Here is a 20,846-nt window from a genome sequence, read left to right as displayed (position 1 = left end):
TTCACAGCGCAGCGTAAGAAGTTGAATCTAGATCAGAATAAATACAAGCAATTCTGTTTCAGTGACAATTTGAGTGACGCTCAACAAACATAAGCCAAGAAACAAAAGATGCTAGTAAATTTACACATGCTAATAGATGTTATTGGCGTCAACATCCCAGAGCACCAGCATATGTACCAGCGACAACTCAAGCACAACAGCAACATTAAGGAAATCAAAGGTTACCATATATGTATTCTGGTCATCATTTCGAAGAAATGCTCAGCTTCTGGGGCGATCACTTAATAAGTCCTCCAAATATAAGATCTGCAGTGTTTTATGAGCAACAACCGCCACCAGATGTGTGGTGCACTTGTTTCTGTTTTAAAATATTTCTCTTCCCCACAGCAGATCCTTCTTCCAAAAGACTGGGCACCTCCATAATCTGGGTTAAGTGAAAAATAAACTAAACACATAAGGGAATCGTGGGGCTATTCAAACGTAAGGTACCGTTGTTGGTAAAATTCATAAGCAACTTTAGTAGAACTGTAATGGAGAATAATTCATACTTCAATAAGCGTGCTAAGGTTCCCCAATAAACTTAGTAGTAGATTGACATCAATTTGAAAGTCAGATACATGACATAAGTTTTACATTCCTAACCCTGATATATTGAGTTTGGTCGCTACAAATAATAGATACATTACCATCAAATTTATAGCATATAGCTCTAAATCAATTAGCATCAACCACAGCGCAGAGTTTTGTATCTTTGCAACAGGTTTGTATTGGAGTTCAAAACTATGGGTGCAACATCAAGAATCCAAAAATGATGAATTTCTGTACCTTCAAAGCCAGTTCTTCAAAGCACTGCTCCACATTTTCTCGCGTTCTGGCACTGCATTCAAGAAATAAAGACCCTAGCTCTTCTGCAAGGGTCATTCCTTCTTCCTTGCTTACAACTCTTTCAGACTCCTAAAAATGCAAAGCAATGCAAGTTAGCTAACTTTTACCTTTTTACATTTACAGAAAATAAAGATGAACAATCATTGAATGCAGCACTAGTCCATCTTTATGACATTATATATAACTTGATCAAACCTGCTCAACTGGTGCCCCACCCCCTTCCTCCCCAAAGGGAAAAAAATAAGGGAAAAAAAACAAAGATGTGTTTTTGGTGGGGAGATAATAGGATGTTGAATCAGCAGTGACAGTGGGCTCAAGTTAACTTGCCTATAACATCAAATCTAAATAAGCGACCATGCTTTATTCTTTCCTGACAAAGAAAGACATGGAGCTTGAATGAACAGAGAAAGCTAGCCAAAAACAATTTATGGATTTATTAGCTTACCTTGTCAACTTTGTTACCAACAAGCATCTTGACACAATCCTGATTAGTTGAATAAAGTTCGACTTCTTTTGCCCATATATCAGACAAGCCAAAAACAATTTATGGATTTATTAGCTTACCTTGTCAACTTTGTTACCAACAAGCATCTTGACACAATCCTGATTAGTTGAATAAAGTTCGACTTCTTTTGCCCATATATCAGACAAGTCTGTAAAGGTTTCCCTCCTTGTCACATCATAAACTAAACATGACAAAACAAAATACGTCAATCAGAATGAAATTGCAGACATTTAAAAGCTATACGGCAATATTTGTTCATGTACTGAAATGATTCATCAATAATTGCATGACACTTCTCCAAAACAGATTGACAATGCTCGAACTCAAAATTATTTGTACAAAATTTTCAGTTTCAACAAATATACTGGTCCTATCATGCTCATATGATTTAGGACTCATAGCTTCTTTTAATTTGAAGCTCTAAGAAATGTTACAAGTGCTTTCCTTTACAAAAAGGAAGTGGCAAGAGCACATATAGATGATCATCTTAGTGAAACAGTACTATCGAAACCTAAAGGTTCACAGTACCGTACAATATTTTGGGCAGAATACCAAATGACTGCATAGACAATGCCTAATATGGACAACTTCATATTACTCAACTGGGAAGAGTCTCCCACAAAATGAAAAATTCTGGACTGTGGACTTGGATGGCAGCAGTCTGGTCTTAAAGCAAACAAAGAAATATGCATGAAGGAACCTTACCAACCATGTTGCAAAAGGAAAAGGATCAAAGAAATTCTCCAACAAGAGAAACAGCAAATTTTGCATGGAGTTCAGCAATCTTAAAAAATGGCCAATGCGCAAAAGTTAAAAGAATGATTATGTGTATTCTGTTTTTCTAAGCAATAGTAGTCCATAAATTGACCAGAAATCTGAGAATGATGATAATGCAATTAAATAAACAAAATCTCATCTTATCAATCACGTCTTAAAAGAATAGCTTATTTTGCAGGATGACAAAAAGGTTTCATAAATATGAAAGAATCAAGCCCTTTGCAAGAAAAACTATAGTGATCTATCCATGACATACCAAGAACGATCCCTTGAGCACCTCTGTAGTATGAGCTTGTCAAAGTCCTGAACCTCTCTTGTCCAGCTGCAAAAGGTGTCATGAGCCCCATCAGATCACGGAGAACAAAATATGCAGGAATAGGACGGAGGAAACAAATAGCAAGAGGGGCGCACTATCATCAGAAAGTTGTAGCTTGGATTACTTATGAAAAAGGAGGCAATGAATCAAGGATCCCAACAATAAATTTCCATTAGCAGCACTAGGAAAAAGAGGAATACAAACCCAAATTGGGTCTGATCATGGTAAAGTAGTACTGATTGTCGGTTTCTAATCTTAAGGAGGAAGAAGTTGCATGATCAGTTGCGATGGCAAGACAACACCTTCTGACAGATAAGAAGATTTACATATAATAACAACTTCGGGGGAAAATGTTAATTAGGATGGCACGGCATGTTGAGAACAGTAGAGAAAGTACAAACATTTGACTTGTACTAGGTAAAGTGCAAAATCGCCTGCTGTATTTTGTGAAATTACAGCTAGTTCTATGTGCAAGAGATTTACCACTTGAGCCTATGACAGAAAAAATCAAATAAAAGTAAAGGTGTATCATAATATTTGCACAATAGAACTTCATAAAGAGAATTTGGAAAGCTGCCATAAACAGTTAGCAAAACTATAAATGATTGGCTCTGCTTACCGGTATCCCAAATTGTAAGCTTCAACTTCTTCCCACCAACAGTGAGCAGCTTGATCTTAAAATCCACACCTGGAATGAGGCACAAAATCGTCTGTTAGCAGATGCAGATTAAGCTAGCTCACAGATTCAACTCTATATTGGAGAGAGAATCCTTGTTGTCTGATAGGATACATTAAAAAAAAAAAAGTGCTGGTGTATCGACCAGTCATGTAATTGTAGCCAAACAAAGTGCAGATTCTAAGGATTTCACCAAGAGGAGGAAAGTTCAAACTAAAACAATCACTCTCTGACATACAGTCTACATAGAAAAATCTATACTAACATGTGATGAAAACTTGCTGCCGAGAAATCTCCATATTGATCCAATTAATGTGCGCCCCCTGGCTCTTAAAAACCGATTTGACAACCAAAATTTTGCTAATTAAACAGTGGCTAATGATTTGCAATAAGTGCAATGGATGATTGGAGACGACAAATTAGTTCAGTCAAAATCATAGAGCAGAACAGGAGACGCTACTTGTAACAGTAAAATTGAAATCTGGCATCAAAATCATTGTGCTTTAAAGATGAGATCACTCAGTAAAACACAAAACAATAATTATCATAAAAATGTGCAGTAATGCATATAATCCGCATTCTTAAATTTCTTCATTCGATGTACGATCGATACATAGTATTAGATAGAGGTGTACCCGTATCATGTACGCAGAGAATTGTAGAGGGGGCATACAAGCATATAGAAATGGAAATAGAAAAGACAGAAGCAAAGAGTAAAGGTTACCGATGGTAGGGGAAAGATCTTCAACAGAATTGGAAATGAAAGTGACGAGGAGGCTGCTTTTGCCGACTCCGGAGTCTCCGATCAACAAGATCTTAAATGACAGATCGTAGCTGCTGCTGCTGCTATTACTACTGCTGAGTCCGGTGGAGGCCATTCCTGCTCTTCTTCTTCAAGTCGAGAATCTTTCTGTTTCTCTCTCTAAAAGAAGCCTTCTTCTTCTTCTTCTTCTGACGCCCACATGTACATGTATTTGCGTGCCTATACGAATATACTACTACTGCAATTTATATGTAACAGTAACAAATGAAATGCGTGTATTCAATGAGAGAGAGAGAGAGAGAAAGAGATGGAAATATACTACTAGTAGCAGCACAAAAGGCTTAAAAGCAAAGTGTAAAGCTCACGAGCCATTACACCTCCCTCCCTCCTTCCCTTTTTATATACTCCTCTACAGTAGTATCTGTGAGTAAATTGAGAGAGAGAGATATATCTACATATAAAGATGATGGGAGGGGGCGTGAATGATGGAGAAAGAAAACGGGCTTAGCTGAAGAGTCAGGACAACTCTTATTCTTTTCTTTTCCCTCCCCAAAGTACTCCCCCCTCCTACGCTTCTCTTTATTCGCCACCACTACTAAGTTATTAGTGACCGCTGCCTCCTGGAAAAAGGGATGCGCAGATGCTATTCCGTTTTCGCGCGGAATCCCCCCCAACGGTTGCTGTCCTGTTGCCTTCTGTCTCCCCCTGTTTCTGCTAGGCCTACACCTCCAAATATTTTTTTTTAAAAAAAACTCTCTCTCTCAACTTATTTTACTAGATTTATAACTAGTCAATGTGGATTCAACTCCCAGTATTTGTTTCCGTTCACACGTTTCATTCGTGATATTTTTGAGTTGTACATTTCATGATTTTTAGGTTAGTTTGTAATTTGGACCTGTTTGGAAGGTGAGTTTTTTTGGATATTTATATAAAACTTTATTGTAGATCACTGTAGAAGTTGTAGAAAAACTTTGTAAAATTAAAAAAAAAAATTTGCTTTTCCTTTTTTTTTTTTCTTTTTTTTCTTTCTTTTCTTTTTTTTTTTTCCTTTGCGATTTGGTCACGCGACCAGATCGGCTAGGGGGAGGGAGAGGGGAAGAGGGGAGGGGAGGGGAGGAGAGGGGGTGAGGGAGAGGGACAGAAAAAAAAACTTTTGAGGTGACCGGCGGTGGAATAGGTAGCCGGCGCCAGGAGAGGTGGTGGCTGGCGTGGTGGGTTGGGTGAGAGAGGAAAAAGAAGAAAAGTTGAAGGGAAATTTTTTGTGTATTAGATTTTTGAAGTGTGTAGGTAAAAAACTTTGAGAAGTTTTTTGAAATTCCTGTAGCAAAAGTTGTTAAAAAACTAGTTTTATACAAACTTGCTAAAAAACTACACTTCCAAACAGGCCCAAATTATTATAAAAAAAAAAAACACAGACGCACATGGATCTTCGGCTTTTTTTTTTTTTTTTTTTTGTCAGATATGATAGACCTACACTATTCTATACTAGGGGAGGGGGATAAGTGCACTACGCACCCGTATGAATTTTTGTTCAGCAAGCTCACATATTGTAACAATTAATGGGAGGTAAGGTTTGAACTCTGAACCTCCCACTCCACCAAGCCTTAATGGTTTGGTGGGTAGCCACCAGCCCAAAGTCTGGTGGTTCCTTCGGCCTTGTTTGGAAAGGGATTTTTCACTAAAAAATCTCTACGTTTTTCATGAACACATTTTTCAATTATTTTTTTACCTCACATATATTAAATCGTTACAATACATTTTTTTACAAAAATTCCAAAAAATTACAATCCGAACACGACCTAACTTAAGGCTCTATCAACTTTGTGCTACAATCACCACAAAAATTGAAATTTGCATACCAAATGATCAAGTCTATCCGGTAGGAAAACATAAAACTTCGTTCATTTGAGCTCTAGCTCAAACTGTAATCTAAGTAAACTCCAGAATACACTTCAGTTTGTGTAAAAGTCAATCCACACAATTAAATAATATTCAAAGCTTTACTCATTTAAACCATGCTTTAAAACTAGGAATATAATAACAAGGCAACCACTTTGGTAGATTTAGTCTACATAGATCATGTGATCTAAATTTTGCCATACCATGGAATAAAATTTTACCAATGATTTTTTTGATGTGACAAATTCTAAACCACATGATGCAGAAGACCAGCTCTATCTAAGTTTTTTCCTAGTAATAGAGCGTGGGCGATGAACAGAGTGGCATCGTCGTAATTAGGGAAGGAGATGGGGTCTGAAGACCAAATGTCAGTTTGATGCGTGAATTGGGCTCCATGTACTCTGGTGGTGGGTCAATGTCTCAAGTGGGCCTTATCTTGCACAAAAGATTGGTTTGAATTGGACCCAATATGTCTCCAGCTTTCCGGCGTTTGTTGTTCAGGGTCCTTGGAAGAAATGGTGATGATCTTAACCTGTTATTGTTTGGTTTCTTTGCTGAAAAAGGATTTTTTTTTGAACTGAAAAAAAAAAAGATTGACTAATTAAGTACATGCGTGTGTTCTTTTAACCTTTTGACACAGAAAAGCTGGAGCATGCATAAATGGGTCGGGGAAGTGATGCGCTCTTTTGCCAATTTTAACGGATTTCTTTGATGACAAGCTGCAGGAGAGCGAATGGCAATAATGTCAAGACATAAGGCTATAAACAACACCATTAAACAATAGTGGGGTTTTGCACTGATTGAGATATTTCTCTGTTCTGCTTTTCTTTTCGCGCATAATCAGTGGGTGAATTTGTTAAAGAAAAATCGGAAAAGAAGAGAGAGAAGAATGTTCTCAAAGTTCATTATACTAACATCGAGAATACATTCCAACTAGTACACCATTTTGGGAAGAGTAAGGTTTTGTTTGATAATTCAATTCAGTATTTAAATTTACTGGCTTCAGATTTTAATACGTTCAGACGCGTTTGATCACAAAAAATAGAATATCTGAATTGATTAAATAGTATTGTTTTTTTTTTAGGCAAAACATACACCTAAAAATAAGTGATAAACTATTCACTTACTACTTAATATGATATATACTCAAATGTATCAGCAGATTTTGTACTTAACAATTTAACAAATTAATGGATTCAACTTTCAGATTTCAATTTTACCAGACACACCGTAAACGTTCCCCTCGTACTTATAATCGGTGGCTAATCCTATCATGTTCGACAGCTCATGTTTAAGAATTGGTTTTACAAGTTCTAGTTGTTCCGTTCCAAAAGTTCTCTATGTTACATTAACACCCGATTTAGATGCTTTCACGATGAATCAACTATTAAAGGTCTTGGCTTGGTCAGATAATACGATATCATACTGTTACTCCTTTAGTCCTTTCCAGGCATCAATTTTGATTGTTTAGAACTAATTGATTGCCTGAGAGGGCCAAAGCCACACAATCTCACCTTTTTCTCTTTAAGTTACAAGCATAGAGTACTACACATCGGTTTTTGGCACTAAACAACCCAATACTTGCCCCTTTACCAAAACCCCTTTCCTTCCTTGTCTGTTTCTTGTACTTTGTAATCAATGTACCGATGCAGCAAGCATATCACAGCCCCACCAGAGCCATGCCGGTTAATGTTTTCAAATTTGATCTGTCCCTCTCATCATTATTCGTTAACCATCCTAGAAGGGGAAAAAAAAGGAATTGAACCATCGTGTTTCCGATAGTAGATCATGCTCTCTTTAATAGTAAATCATACAAAGAATGGTTACTAGTTAAAAAAGGAAGCGGTCCAGATTTCAGAAATTCATCAGATAGATTTAAATAACTTGGAAAGGGACACAAGCAGTGCGAGATGCCGTGGCTATGCAGGACAAGGACGGGGTCTGGATGCAAGTTTTTGTTGCGCGGCATCCCTTTCTTTACAATCCAAGAAACGATCGCCTGATCAAACCTTTGTTGGAGAGCCATGACATTGACCGGCGTCACCATCTGGATCTGGTTCCCGATCGGTTGGACAAACCATCTGCCTACTTCACTTGGTTTCCAGTTTCCACAATAATACCGGAAGACCGCGCTGTGGACTCCATAATACGTAATATAAATTTGTAGGCAGTTCTTCTTTCTTGTTCCCTCCCTTGATTTCTCTAAGGAGGATCAACAACCATGGCACTTACAAAGGACTTGGAGCAAGGAACAATTGTCAATCACAATTATTTGAAATGGTTCATGGTTCAACCAACGGCCTTTTGAGCGGTTGACCACCACTAAAAATTTTAAATTTTGATGAAATGGGAAGTCAAAAGTTCAAACCCTACCCCCTATCAATGTGCTACTGTACGTGGCTTCTTCTAAATCTATACAAATGCGTAATACACTCGTTTAATCTGATGGTGATTTAATTCTTGTCTGTTTTTATAGATCCCGTTGGGCCTCTTCCACCCCCTCTCCCCCAATAAAGTGTAAACTAGAGTAGAAGTAGGATAGACTAGCAGTTGCCGTCTAATTTTAAAAAAAAAAAAGTTATTCCTTCCCCATTTTTCCCTTACCCACAGATAGTCTTGGGCCTTTTTTGAGTTAACAAAGGATATGATTTGCAAGAAAAACCTGTTTTGCCAACTCTTAGAATGTTTGTTTGACAATTCTGTACTTTTTATCCTTGGAGCTTTTAAAGCATTATTTGGAGCGAAAATGAGTTAGTCAGACAGGTGTTATTCGTTTTAGCAGAAAATGAAAAATTAATAGTGCATCTGAGGAACATATTTGTGACTGGCTTGCCGACTTAGGAATGAAAATGTAAGTTATTCACTGGACATATAGTATAGTAGAGAACAGAGTCATTTACACGTATAAGCAAAATGTGCATGAAAGAAAATTATGTACATCTTAAAATTTTGTATAATTATAATTTCGAAGATAAAATGCTGTATTAATGTTCTGAAAAACGCATTATTGTACATCCATCATCAATTTGATTGGTTATTCTACAACTCTAACTTTGTGAGTTTTTTTTTTTTTTTTTTTTTTTAAGTCGAAAGAGATTCTATGGTCTCATAAGAGGAGGGGAAGCGAAGAATGTGAGGGTTCACTCTGAACCCGTTCAATGTTGGAAGCTGCTAGGCTTCCAACTTTTGGGCCTCCGCCTCTTTTACATTTTGATCAAAACCGGCCCAAACGATAGACAAATCAAGAACCGGGTGGCCAACCCGATTTCCATATACTGGTGGTTCCTAAAATTCCCGCACGCTGTTAAACCCTTGAGTTGAGCTATCCAAATTTTGGGTCGCTCCGGCAGTGCAGAAGAGCGATGGATAGAGAATGGGGTTCGAAGCCAGGCAGCGGAGGTGCTGCCTCCGCCCAGAATGAGGCCATTGACCGGCGAGAACGGTTGCGACGACTTGCCCTCGAGACTATCGACCTTGCAAAAGATCCCTATTTTATGCGCAATCATCTGGGCAGCTACGAGTGCAAGCTGTGTTTGACGCTACACAACAATGAGGGGAACTATTTGGCTCACACGCAAGGGAAACGCCACCAGACTAATTTGGCTAAAAGAGCCGCTCGCGAAGCCAAGGAGGCTCCTGCTCAACCCCAGCCTCACAAGCGGAAAATTGCACTTAAAAAATCGGGTAAGAATATAGTGTACTAATTCAATTTGCTTTTAGTGTGTGTGTGTGTGTGTGTTTTTGCGCGTCTTTGAATTTTGTTTGGAACCAATTTTTGCTCTTGATTTAGAATGTTTGGCTAATTAGTATGACTTGTAATTGGAGAGCTTAAGATGAGGACTTTTAGGGTTTTGTAGGTAGGCTTTTTCAGGAGCTAAAATACTTTGTTAGTCCATTTGAAAAAAAAAAAAAAAACACTTTAGGTGATTGTTTTTCTCCTCCTAGACTTACAAATATAAGTGATTTTCTGAATGCATAAAAATTACTTCCAGGAGTTGCTATTTCTAATAATAGGTTCTCTTGGAGACTTTGTGATTTTATAACGTTGGGTTTGATTTTTAGTAATAAAACGTATCTAAACTTATATTTAGGACCTTCAGATTTGATCGTTCATGTGCTATCTAGTTTGTGCTTTTTACCTGCTAATGCGTAATGCATGATCTGAGTTTTCACAACTAGTTCAGTAAGTCATTACTTATTTACTCCTCCTCCCCATAGAAAACATGTTTATGGACTTCAATTTCGTAACTTTCTGCGTTGTTTTTAGTTAAAATTGGCAGGCCTGGATATCGAGTGACAAAGCAATTTGATCCAGAGACAAAACAAAGGTCACTTCTCTTCCAGGTGAGGCAATACTTTTCTGTGCTTGTTATGATAGGGTTCTCATCTCAATGTTGAGTTTAGCTCTTAGCTGTTCTAGTCCATGTACTCTCTCTCTCTCTCTCTCTCTCTCTCTCTATTGGGGGAATACCATATTAGCAAAGTAAGCATGGAGCTATAACAGAAAAAGGGTGCATCTAGAGCAGGAGTGTTAAACAAAGCTTATAATATGAATCAATAATTGAATGTGTTTTGGTTCTCATGTATTCACTCATCAGAATGTCAAGTATAAGCTATTAATCTTGAGATATTTTCTTCTGTTTTCTGGTTCTCCCCTTTATTTTCTTTTACTACCTTCTGAACTCATTTATTTTGTTTTTTTCTATCGATAGAAACTAGCTAGTGGTCCTTTTGGCTAAGGATGTTATTTGCATTTTAATTGTCACTCAAAAACCTATTATAGACCTTCTTCTCTTTTCAAGGTGATTTTGGAATTGATATTGTGACCAGATCAGCTCAATGTTTCTGTTGTTTTCAGATTGAGTATCCTGAGATTGAAGACAACACAAAGCCAAGGCACCGTTTTATGTCATCCTTTGAGCAGGTACCCTATATCTTTGCGCAAGTTTCATGCCCAGAGTACTGGCCTTTGAGACATAATGTCTTCTTCTTTGGTTGATTTTTGTGCCTTAATAGTCCATTCAAAAAAAATGAAATGGCAAAATTTAGTTGCTTTTTCGGAAAGTTTCTGAAGTTAACATAAGATGCTAATTTTTTGTGTTTTCTTTTTTGATCTGATTTGCAGAAAATCCAACCTTTTGACAAAAGATATCAGTTTCTTCTATTTGCGGCTGAACCTTATGAAATCATTGCTTTCAAGGTAATTTGATCACAAGATCTTGATGCTTAAAAATGCATTAATGCTGGTTCAGTAATGGATTTTGACTCTGAATTCATTTTGCAGGTTCCTAGCACGGAGATTGATAAATCAACTCCCAAGTTCTTCTCACACTGGGATCAAGACTCTAAAATGTTTACGGTATGAATTAAATCTTCCTTCTGCTGTGCCTTGCAATGGATGTCCTTGATTCTTTCCTTTTTCTTTTGTTCATCCATGTAACTATTGGTGAGACCAATTCTGTTTGATATTCATATCCATGAGAGCGGTCTTAGCATCTCTTAGCTAGGGTGTGGAATAGGCTGGCACCATCCAGAGAAGTCTCAGTGAAAGCTTTTCAGTTGAAATCTTGTCACCTAGATAATTAGGCTGGATAAGCATTTTCTTTCTTTTATGAAGCATGTGGTATTTAAAGCTATTTTTTTTCACCTCAATGTCCACTGCTTTGATACAGGGTAATACTGTCAAACTAGGCCTTTTCAAGTTGAGTAGTGGCTGGAGTCTTATCGAGAATATTTGCCCAATAGATAATTCCTTCGTTCATATCTTAGATATGTTAGATGCTTCTTAAAAATTCCTATCTGACCAAAGCTTATATCCCTGTTTAGTCTTGCGTTCTATTCCTTAATATTGGAATTTGTGGAGTTATGTCTGATGATCATCCTCTCGTGAAATGATGTACAGCTCCAGCTATACTTCAAGTCAAAGCCACCTGAAGCAAATAAACCTCAATCTGCTTCTGCAGCCAATGGGACAGCGGCTCCTGCTGCTCCACCTAGGCCTGCGCTGCCTCCACCTCAAGCTCCACCACCACCTCCACCACCTCAGGGACTCCCTCTGGCAGCTCCATCAGGGAATATTCCAAGAGGTCCACCTTCTATATCTGGTTCCGTTCCCCCTCCGCCACCTATAGCAAATGGTTCTATGCCTCCTGGTGGAACTTTGCCTGCTCCACCACCCCCAATTGGCAGTGGCGCAATGGCTAATTTTACTCCTGGTACACAAATGGGAAGACCGCCAATGGCGCCTCCACAAGGCTTTCAAGGGCCACCTCCACCACCGAATATGGGTTGATGGGTTTTTTCTCCACTTCAGATCACAACGTCAAAGGGAAGATGAAATAGTTCTTTGTATCAAATATGAATTTAGTGCCTTGTATTGAGCCTGATTTCTTGCTGCATGGGAAAAAATTGAGCTTAAATGTTGAAAGTCTAAAAAATTAGGGAGACTTCCGGAATTATGGAGTGAATATCAATAGGAATCTGAAATTATTAGATAACCATTTCCATTGTTTTTCTCGAGTTGTTTTCTCAATGTTAATTTGGCGTGCTTTCTGGATTCTTCTGAGAATAAATCCTGGCTGAGTGATATTAACACGACCCCGCAACACCGGTTAGCCTGTGCTTGTGCAATTGTCACCTTATGTCCTATGCAGCCTGCACTACAAGGTTCGTCCAAAAGAAATACAATCTCGACTGTATAAAACCTCTTGTGGCGTTAAAGCCTCACTTGGTTCTGATTAATTTTTCTGATTAAAATAACCTTTTAAAGACTTTTTCTTTGGTAAGCCATTTCGGTTAATCAGGAGATGATTTATACAGAATGTGCTGTTTCAAACATCTTGCATGTATATTTATTGTAATCTTGTCATGATAATGTTTAATGGCTTATTTTTCACATTAGAAAGTGAACACAACATTGAAAACTCTCTCTCAAGACGTCTACGAACAAGGGTGTATCCAGCAAGTGCTTGTTCAGATCAGAGCAGAAAGGGAAAATTCTGCACTACTATGACTGTACCATATTCTTCATTTCTTAACTTACTGATTGTATTGAATTAATAATATTACAGCCTAACCAAATGAGCCAAAGGGGCATTGGTATGGTGGGAAAGTTCCAGCGAGAATACAAAGTGAACCTACTTCAGAAGCGCCATCACATCTACTCGCGGAATGCCATATCAAATAGTGACCCCAACGCAGCCACCGCAAAGCGAGCAACAAACCACCCAATTTTATGTAATATCTTTTAAGCAAGCACCTTTACCTGGATTAAGGGCTGACAGTTGCATTTGCACGCTTTCAAGTCTAGACACCAACACAACCAACTCCCAATTGAGGAGTTGGCCACCATCAAGCCTTTAAGGCCTGGTGGGGTGCCACTAATTGCCACAGGTGTGGCTCTCCAAATCTAGACGGGTGCGTAGTGCACTCGTATGATCCGATACTTGTACAAAACATGACACCACCACCGCAACATACAAAACATGACAGACTTTCTCATTTTTTGATACTTGTACTGAAAAATTGTGTTAGTGTTACATCCGTTCCGCGTCTTTTCCACATTGCAATTGTAGGAACCGCTAATCCCCTCTGCTCGCTCCCTCATGTAGTTAACTTATTTCTTCGTACCTTAACACCCATTAATCGCATTATTGACACCATCTTGCATACAGATCAGGGTGCTAGAACTGAATGAATTTCAGATGCCCTTTTCAAGGAACGCTCCTCTTAAGAGGAACAAACACGACTAAAATTATGGGGCTGGACAAAAGTTGGTTCAGCAGCTGTAAAACAGATTTGTCAAGAGAAGCATTTTTCGTTGAACAAGAGATGTATCACCGTGGGAATAAATTCTAAATACATACAGCACCGGACGTAATCTTCAAGCAATCAACAACCACAGATTGGAAAAATCGCAAACAAGGAAAGAGCTAGACTTCAAAACGTTCCACTATTCTTTGCGCTGTATCATGTTGTCAAGGCACTGAGAGGACAAATTCCACCAGCAGGAAAAGACCAATTCCGGGCCTAAATTTTCTAATTTGCTACTGTATTTGGAGGGAACACCTTCTGAATAAATTCCAGGAACCTCTGGGAATAGAAAGTAGGATCCACGGCAGATATGGAAATGGAATCAAACTGGATAGACTTGTATGCATGTTCTATCTTCTTGGTTATGTTGTACTCTTGTAATATGTCAATGATGCCCAGATACAAAACAACATCATAAGCCTCGTGAAATATCTGGTTGTCATCATTTCCCGGAGTATGCTCTGCTCTTGCAGGCATATTAACTCCAAGCTGGATCTGGAGCCTGCTAAGCATCAGACAGAAGCAAAAGATATCACTAGCAAAGCAAAGCCCCACATAAAATGCAGCACAAAAATCTGCATTTACTGTAGTTACTAGTTTGTAAGCCCAAGTTTCTTTATTTATCACCTAAATTATTATGATAAGTTACATATCAAATATACCAGAAAAAGCAAGTTAATTCAGTTCTATCTAGAACAAGTATGGGAGTCTAGAATTAGGAGGTTCTGCAAGGATTATAGGAGCACATTCTTTTTCCCTTTGATAATGACATCCAGTTTAATGGGCTTTATAAGAATTGAGAATGGAATACTAAATTAAACTTCAATTACACAGATGAAAGAACTACCTTGCTGTACCGGGAAGGAGAAGATCCACTTCCTCATTGCCAGTTGCAGACGATGTCCGTAATCTGCTACCTCTAATATGGGAACCCACGACAACACCATTGTCATCACCACCACGAGGGACCAGTATGAGGCCTTGTGGAGATATTTCATCCTCCATAGCCTCTGTGGTGGAAAGAGAAGAGCATCTTAAAGTCAATCAATAATGGGGTTTGCAACCAGTCATAGAAGTACAAGGACAGTGTATCAGCACAAGTTTGTTATTCACTAATGCATTTTTATGAGTATTAAAGCATTCCAAGTTGTCTTTGTTTCGAAAACCTCTACAGTAGAAGGTTTTTCAAATACAATGCTACAATAAAATTTTTGAAAAACACCCGATCCACACGGACCCCTAGATACAAACATTGTTGACAACAATGCTAGTCCATAATGAGTTGAAACAAAATTTTCCTCTTTCAGAAAGGGAGTCCTGTGGTAGTGATTCTGACTGAGGCAAAAGTAAGCACTACACAGAACTGGGCCCAAAGACACGTGTATAAATATGGGATTTACCCAAATTTCTCAAAAGTCCAATGGTTTCGCAAGGAAAACATGCTACTGGTAATTTGAAGAACCCTTTCATCAAGGAGTTGATGACCTCAAGTCAGAAGCCACCTTGGTGCAACTGAACTGTTGTGGCAGCAAGGTGACAGGTTATAGTACCCATCTGCAATATTCAGCCCATAAATGGGCACAAGAAGGTGCATTTGAACATCACCAGTACCCTCAAATTAGCAAATTATATCCAGTTTCATGAATATGGATTGCATCTTCAACCGGTAGCTTAAAAGATGGTTAAGAAGCCGAAAGTCATATTAACACCAACAACCCACCCCCCCCCCCCCCCCCCCCCCCAAAAAAAAGGCTCTGAAAGAAAATGGTCTCTTTTCTCTACTTCTGGCTGCTCTGCAGAATTCATACATAATTACACCCACAAATACTTGTGGTTTTTATGCCCAATAAATGGTTATGTTAGTTGAAGTACAAGTTTACAATACCTGTTTATTGAGGTAGGAAGCATACCTTCTTCTGCAACAATTTCCAGTCCATCTGCCGTCATCCGTCTGCTGGTCGACATGAGAGATCTTAGGTGTTGAGGAGCTCGGTAGTGAACCCCCAGCAAAAGGCTATAATCCATTATGTGCTGTGATTCCAGAAATTTGCTATCAATTTCAATCTGCCTGCATGTAGAACCCTATGGAATGATAAAATTGCAAAAAAAGATGTGGCACTATCGACCAGTCTTATTTATGACTAACAAAATCACTTCTGCTTGTGCTCCCACCACAGAAGAAAATGAAGCTGTTCAACTAGAAGAATAATTTAATAAATTACATAGTGGTGGATTAAAAACCATAGTTCAACAGTAGCAGCAAAAGTAATAGGTTAGCTAATTAATGAGGCTCTTGAGACCAGATGAGATCAATCCGATTTATGTAGTAGTCATAGAGCAGAAGAAGAAGAACTCAATAGTATGCCCGTAATTAAGGAATTAAAGATAAAAATGATCTTCAAAAGCATGAGGTCATGAACTTTAAAAGATTATGTAGACAATATACAGCCTAGAGAATAAAATAACAGACACAAGAAGAAGAGCTACTGCAAAATGGCACAGACGTCACTAGATTTCTCAGCTCTTTGAGATGGAACTTCTGAAGAGCCAATGCATAATTGGTATGACAACTAAATAGGCTGTGAAAATTGAATTTGTTACAACAAAGTAGACAAAAGCCTGATAAGAAATTTCCCCTTTATAGCTTTGCAATTTCTTTACATTCTCCTTTCAGGATGAGCATTTTAGACATAAACCAAGAGAAATGGGCGAGAAAAAGAAAAAGTAACAACAAAAATTTCAGTCCTATGAAGAAAGGAAATGAATCTTTTGCATATCACTTACTTCAGAAGGGATTCACGCCATGAAGGTTCTAAAAAAAAGCAATAGTTCAAGTCCAGATCTTTAAGTATTGTGTTCTCATCAATTTCAACCTTGTCTGCTGAACGTCCCAATGAAGAACCTTTTAGATCAAACCTTCTATGGATCCTGAGCTCTGTGCAAAACATATTCCCCATTACAACAAAGCGAAACTGCGACACAAAAATAAAAAATGATTAGTCCTCCCTATTAGCATAAAGCACTGGATCCTGACAACTTGTCATAACTCAGAATTCAGTAGACTGGTAAAGGAAACAATATTCCCTACCTAATAGTGGGAACAGGGTGGTGTTGAAGGAGGCCTACATGCAGACTTTCTAGGGCATTCAGCGAGAACATTTTGCTTCCTGGAAAGTGCTTGGATGGTTTCTTCTAATGTTCTCAAAGGGTTTTTAAGTGCAGATTGATGTTTATTAAAAAAAAAATTTTTTTTGAGAGAATGGCAATGCTACACTATTGAAAAATGAAAGAGCAAAGGCAATTTGGTAAACTAATCAAGCAATGTTGCTTTGGGTACATAGATCAAACAGGAACTGGGATGTGATATTTCAGTTCTTTCAAAGGGTCATCAATGTGGAATTTTTCTAGTTTAATAGATGTCCAAAACCAATGCCTCATAAACAAGTGCTATGTGGTTTCACAGTGACAGAAGGAAGAAAAGAAAAAGATTTCATAATCAATGGTGTTGATTACCTTTTGACCACTAGAAGGCTTTATCCTGTGAAGGCCAAAAAACTTGGTGATCAGCGTGTTCTCATATTTTTGCACATGGTGATGATAGGATGGGAGCATCCTCAGAAGCACCTGCAGGTGGAAATTTTGATCAGCGAAAATTTAGCTAACTCAAATGAATCATTTCCACATCAAATAAGTTTCAGGTACTAGTCAGTCAAAATGGAAGGACTCATAAGCACATCCTTGGCCATTATAATAGTCAAGAATTTGAAACCCTGAAATTTGGCAATGGATTAATAAAGTTCCACTATCTTGGAAAACCCTCAAGGAAATATTTCAAACTATCATGACTTCTCCTCTCCATTGGCAAGTATTAGTAAAAACATAGCAAGAATTTGCATTCTACAATTGACATTATATATCTAATTATGCTACCTAGACTTGGTAACTTTATTTACTATGAATTTAATTGTTACACAGGTAAATATATTACCTTTGACATATAGAAATGAATATATCATTAGGTCCCGTATCTCGTGTGTTTTCTCCACAATTTATTCATCTCTTTAGGAGTTCTGAAAATCCAAAGGCAGCCTCTATTATCAGGAATGGTAATTGGGCGGGGCCAAGCGGGAAAAATTATACTGCAGCAGTGATTTAGTCGGTTGCTGCCACCCCTCCTTAGTTCCCTTTGATTACTCAAGCTGACTCTGCATTTTGGAATCCTAGTCTTAATAGTCATTGTATATGGTAGGTTATACTAATAATTGCAGAGAGGGAGTCCCTATAGTTTGTGTACTCTTCTTGAGAATCAACAAAATGATGGGAGCTTACCAAAAAAAAAAACTAATATATCATTTATGAAAAATTAAAATAAATTTGAGTAGATGTTTAATTGTAAAATCTAATTACTGTCTCAAAGATTACTTGTTGTTTCTTTTTGATGCATTATACTGTTTAATGAATACTAATTATGACTTTGCAATCAACTTACATATCGAAGTTTCTAAAAACTAATACGGTAGTTAAATGCTTGGAACACAATAATAATTTTCTGATATAAATACGAATAATATGTAAAAACACTATTGATGATTTATTTATGATTCATAGCAAATTACAATAAAAATATTCCATGCTGACACATCGACTATATATATATATACTTTGACATGCTTAAATCGTTGGCTCCACCAGAAAAGGTGAAGTATAATTACAAGCAAGCGTCTATACAGTGACTTTAGAAGTATACTGTTTGATTTTTTGTGATTTGGAAACTGGATGTTCTAGGACTAGTACAATCACCGGTCCATGGCGGCCTAAGGGCATAGTTGGCCGGTTGCTTCCATTAGTTGCTGGTCCTGCTGCGGGTGATCGATCATGTGGAAAACATTCTTCCCTTGGAGACTCGCCCTGGAAAGAAGAATAGAGATGAAGAAAACAGCATAAACAGTGTTTTTAATTCACTTATAGAAAGTTATGTTCAACATTGTTACGTGCCAATGGTTTGTAAAAGTACTCAATATCTCAGGTGTTTAGATTTATTTTCTCTGTAACTTTTTTCTTTTTGGTATATGCTTCGGACAATGTTGAATTTTCAGGTCAATCTGTTGTAGTTGACCAAGCAGCATGAAGGGCAACTGATTGGGCAACTGATAAAACCACAAGTCCTGTCTTCACGTTCCTGTCGCCATTCTTTTCATTTGATTTAAAGAACTAAATATTTTTCTATCGACAATGTTTCCATTTCTGTACCCAAGTGAAGTGAAGAAATCAGGAAAAGAAGGTGACGAAGCAAGCATGAATACTTGGTGTAGGAGGGAAATGTTCGTACTCTTGAGAGCCCATTCAATTTAGAATTTGATGATTGAATACAAAAACCAGCATATTCTTTTTCTGCTAGGGTGATTGTCCTTGTGAAAATTGGCACCGAGAAATCTTAGAACAACATAAAAACAAAAGAAACTGGAATTGTTGTGTAATTACTTAGGAAATATACTAATTTAAGCATGTCAAAATATCACTATACATCCATTTTTTACTTAGAGAAAAATACAATTTTAGTCCTTAATATTTGGTTTGTGTGCCAAATTAGTTCCTAATGTATCGATCAAAGCAAATACAGTCACAAAAATTTTTAGAGAAAAATTCAGTTTTAGTCCTTAATATTTGGCTTGTCTGCCAAATTAATCCCTAATATTTCAACCAAAACAAATACTCTTCCAATTTTTTTTTATTTCAGCCATTAGGACAATTGATGAAAATTTCAACAATAACTAACGGTCATTGCCATTAGTCAACAATTTTAATTTTGCACTTATGGTCCCCAATGTTTGGAATTCGAATCATAATTGTCCTCTAAATTTTAAATAAGGATATTGAGGATTTTGGAATTAAATAAGATGCAAATTAAAATCAAATTATGATAAATGGGTAATAAAAGTCTAATAATAAAAATATAAAAGGAGCACATCACTCATAAGGGGATAGATGTAATTTAGTCAAATCACAAGGTTTATTTTGTAATTTGGCCAAGGCACGAGGGAGGAAGATATAATAAACTTGTAAAATAAAGTACATATGCACCTCCTATTGCTTGAGGGATAAATTTTTTATGAGGATTTATGAATACTAGATCTTATGTACACTAACATTGGATAGGCTATCACATTTGGATAAATGATATTTATGCACAACCTATGGTTTCAAAATCTATACATAACCCCCTCATGATTTGGATTAAAGTATCAAAGTGATGGAAATGGTCATTCGTAACGGAACTTTTAAAAATGTCAAAATTACCCTTATAAATGCATGACACACTAACTCCGTATGATTTTATATTTTACCATATAACCCCCTTATGATTTAATGCTTTACCATATAACCTCCTTATGATTTTCAAAATATACACATAACCCCCCTTGGTTAATAAATAATTTTCAACTTTACATAAGTGTATTTTTGATATATTAGATGACTCCATTACGAATGATCATTTTCATCATTTTGACACTTTAATCTAAACCATGAAAGAATTATGTATAGCTTTTGAAACCATAGGGGGGTTATGTTAAAAAAACTAAACCACAAGGAGGTAAAGTGTAATTTGTCCTATTTTCTTTCGTTTATATATTTGATATCCTAAATTCACAAACATACTTGTACGTTATATAAAGGTTTTCTTTATTTCATAACGTTTTTTTTTCTAAAAACATTTTCTAGCAGGAAGAGGTGAGAATTAAGGAGCGGGGAGGGAATAGTGAGATTTGAATCCAAGACCTCTAATTTTTGAAACCTCAAATCTCTATTTTGCAACCTAAGAATATATGATCAGCACATAAATAAAGGGTAAATTACACAAACTTGCTTGTAGATTCACAAATTGCCACAAAACTCTCTAACATTTTAAAATATCTACAAAACTCCCTATGATTTCAAGCAAAGTGAAAATTTGATAGAAAATAACCCCCATAAAGTCTTTAGTTGAAATATCAGTATTGTTCTTGTTTAGGTATTAAATTGACAATGGCACGAGCATTTTTCCATAAAATCATATGGGAATTTCGTCAATAAATGCAAAACTTACAACCGTAAAAGTGGATATTTATGTAAATTATAAAGGTTTAGGCGAATATTATGATTTTGTCATGCACATTTTTTTGATCACATCTAGATGAGTCACCGTAATAGTTGGTATTTTTGTCTATTTTCTACT

General features: G+C 37.1%; 3 protein-coding genes across 6 annotated transcripts; 1 reads left to right on the top strand and 2 right to left on the bottom strand.

Annotated features, from left to right (window-relative positions):
* On the bottom strand, nucleotides 1–4,610 carry LOC113773364 (ras-related protein RABC2a-like). Of its 3 annotated transcripts, none has more exons than XM_027317994.1 (7): nucleotides 3,884–4,610; nucleotides 3,103–3,171; nucleotides 2,424–2,489; nucleotides 1,467–1,571; nucleotides 1,331–1,347; nucleotides 826–954; nucleotides 1–424 (listed from the first exon to the last, which is right to left on the bottom strand). In XM_027317994.1, exons 1-7 carry the CDS (start codon nucleotides 4,035–4,037, stop codon nucleotides 317–319), a joined length of 648 nt encoding a protein of 215 aa, XP_027173795.1. In that variant the 5' UTR covers nucleotides 4,038–4,610; the 3' UTR covers nucleotides 1–316. The 3 variants fall into 3 exon arrangements, with proteins under 3 accessions (XP_027173795.1, XP_027173794.1, XP_027173796.1); XM_027317993.1 differs by having other exon boundaries at nucleotides 1,331–1,408; nucleotides 1,528–1,571; nucleotides 3,884–4,608; XM_027317995.1 differs by lacking the exon at nucleotides 1,331–1,347 and having other exon boundaries at nucleotides 1,450–1,571; nucleotides 3,884–4,609.
* A 4,496-nt stretch (nucleotides 4,611–9,106) lies between these two features.
* Nucleotides 9,107–12,379, top strand: LOC113773362 (splicing factor 3A subunit 2). The gene is made up of 6 exons (XM_027317990.1): nucleotides 9,107–9,505; nucleotides 10,089–10,165; nucleotides 10,680–10,745; nucleotides 10,947–11,021; nucleotides 11,106–11,180; nucleotides 11,724–12,379. The coding sequence occupies exons 1-6, from the start codon at nucleotides 9,184–9,186 to the stop codon at nucleotides 12,111–12,113; spliced, it is 1,005 nt and encodes a 334-aa protein (XP_027173791.1). The 5' UTR covers nucleotides 9,107–9,183; the 3' UTR covers nucleotides 12,114–12,379.
* Nucleotides 12,380–13,593: 1,214 nt separating this feature from the next.
* On the bottom strand, nucleotides 13,594–17,256 carry LOC113773363 (phosphatidylinositol 4-phosphate 5-kinase 9-like). 2 transcript variants are annotated; one of them, XM_027317991.1, is made up of 5 exons: nucleotides 17,147–17,256; nucleotides 16,418–16,605; nucleotides 15,544–15,701; nucleotides 14,481–14,643; nucleotides 13,594–14,138 (listed from the first exon to the last, which is right to left on the bottom strand). In XM_027317991.1, the coding sequence occupies exons 1-5, from the start codon at nucleotides 17,243–17,245 to the stop codon at nucleotides 13,859–13,861; spliced, it is 888 nt and encodes a 295-aa protein (XP_027173792.1). In that variant the 5' UTR covers nucleotides 17,246–17,256; the 3' UTR covers nucleotides 13,594–13,858. The 2 variants fall into 2 exon arrangements, with proteins under 2 accessions (XP_027173792.1, XP_027173793.1); XM_027317992.1 differs by having other exon boundaries at nucleotides 13,594–14,135.
* Between the last annotated feature and the right edge of the window lie 3,590 nt (nucleotides 17,257–20,846).

This window comes from Coffea eugenioides, chromosome 6 (genome assembly GCF_003713205.1).
Source record: "Coffea eugenioides isolate CCC68of chromosome 6, Ceug_1.0, whole genome shotgun sequence".
NCBI lineage: Eukaryota > Viridiplantae > Streptophyta > Magnoliopsida > Gentianales > Rubiaceae > Coffea > Coffea eugenioides.
The sequence above is the reverse complement of the archived record's forward strand: the minus strand, read 5'-3'. Positions and strand labels throughout refer to the sequence as shown.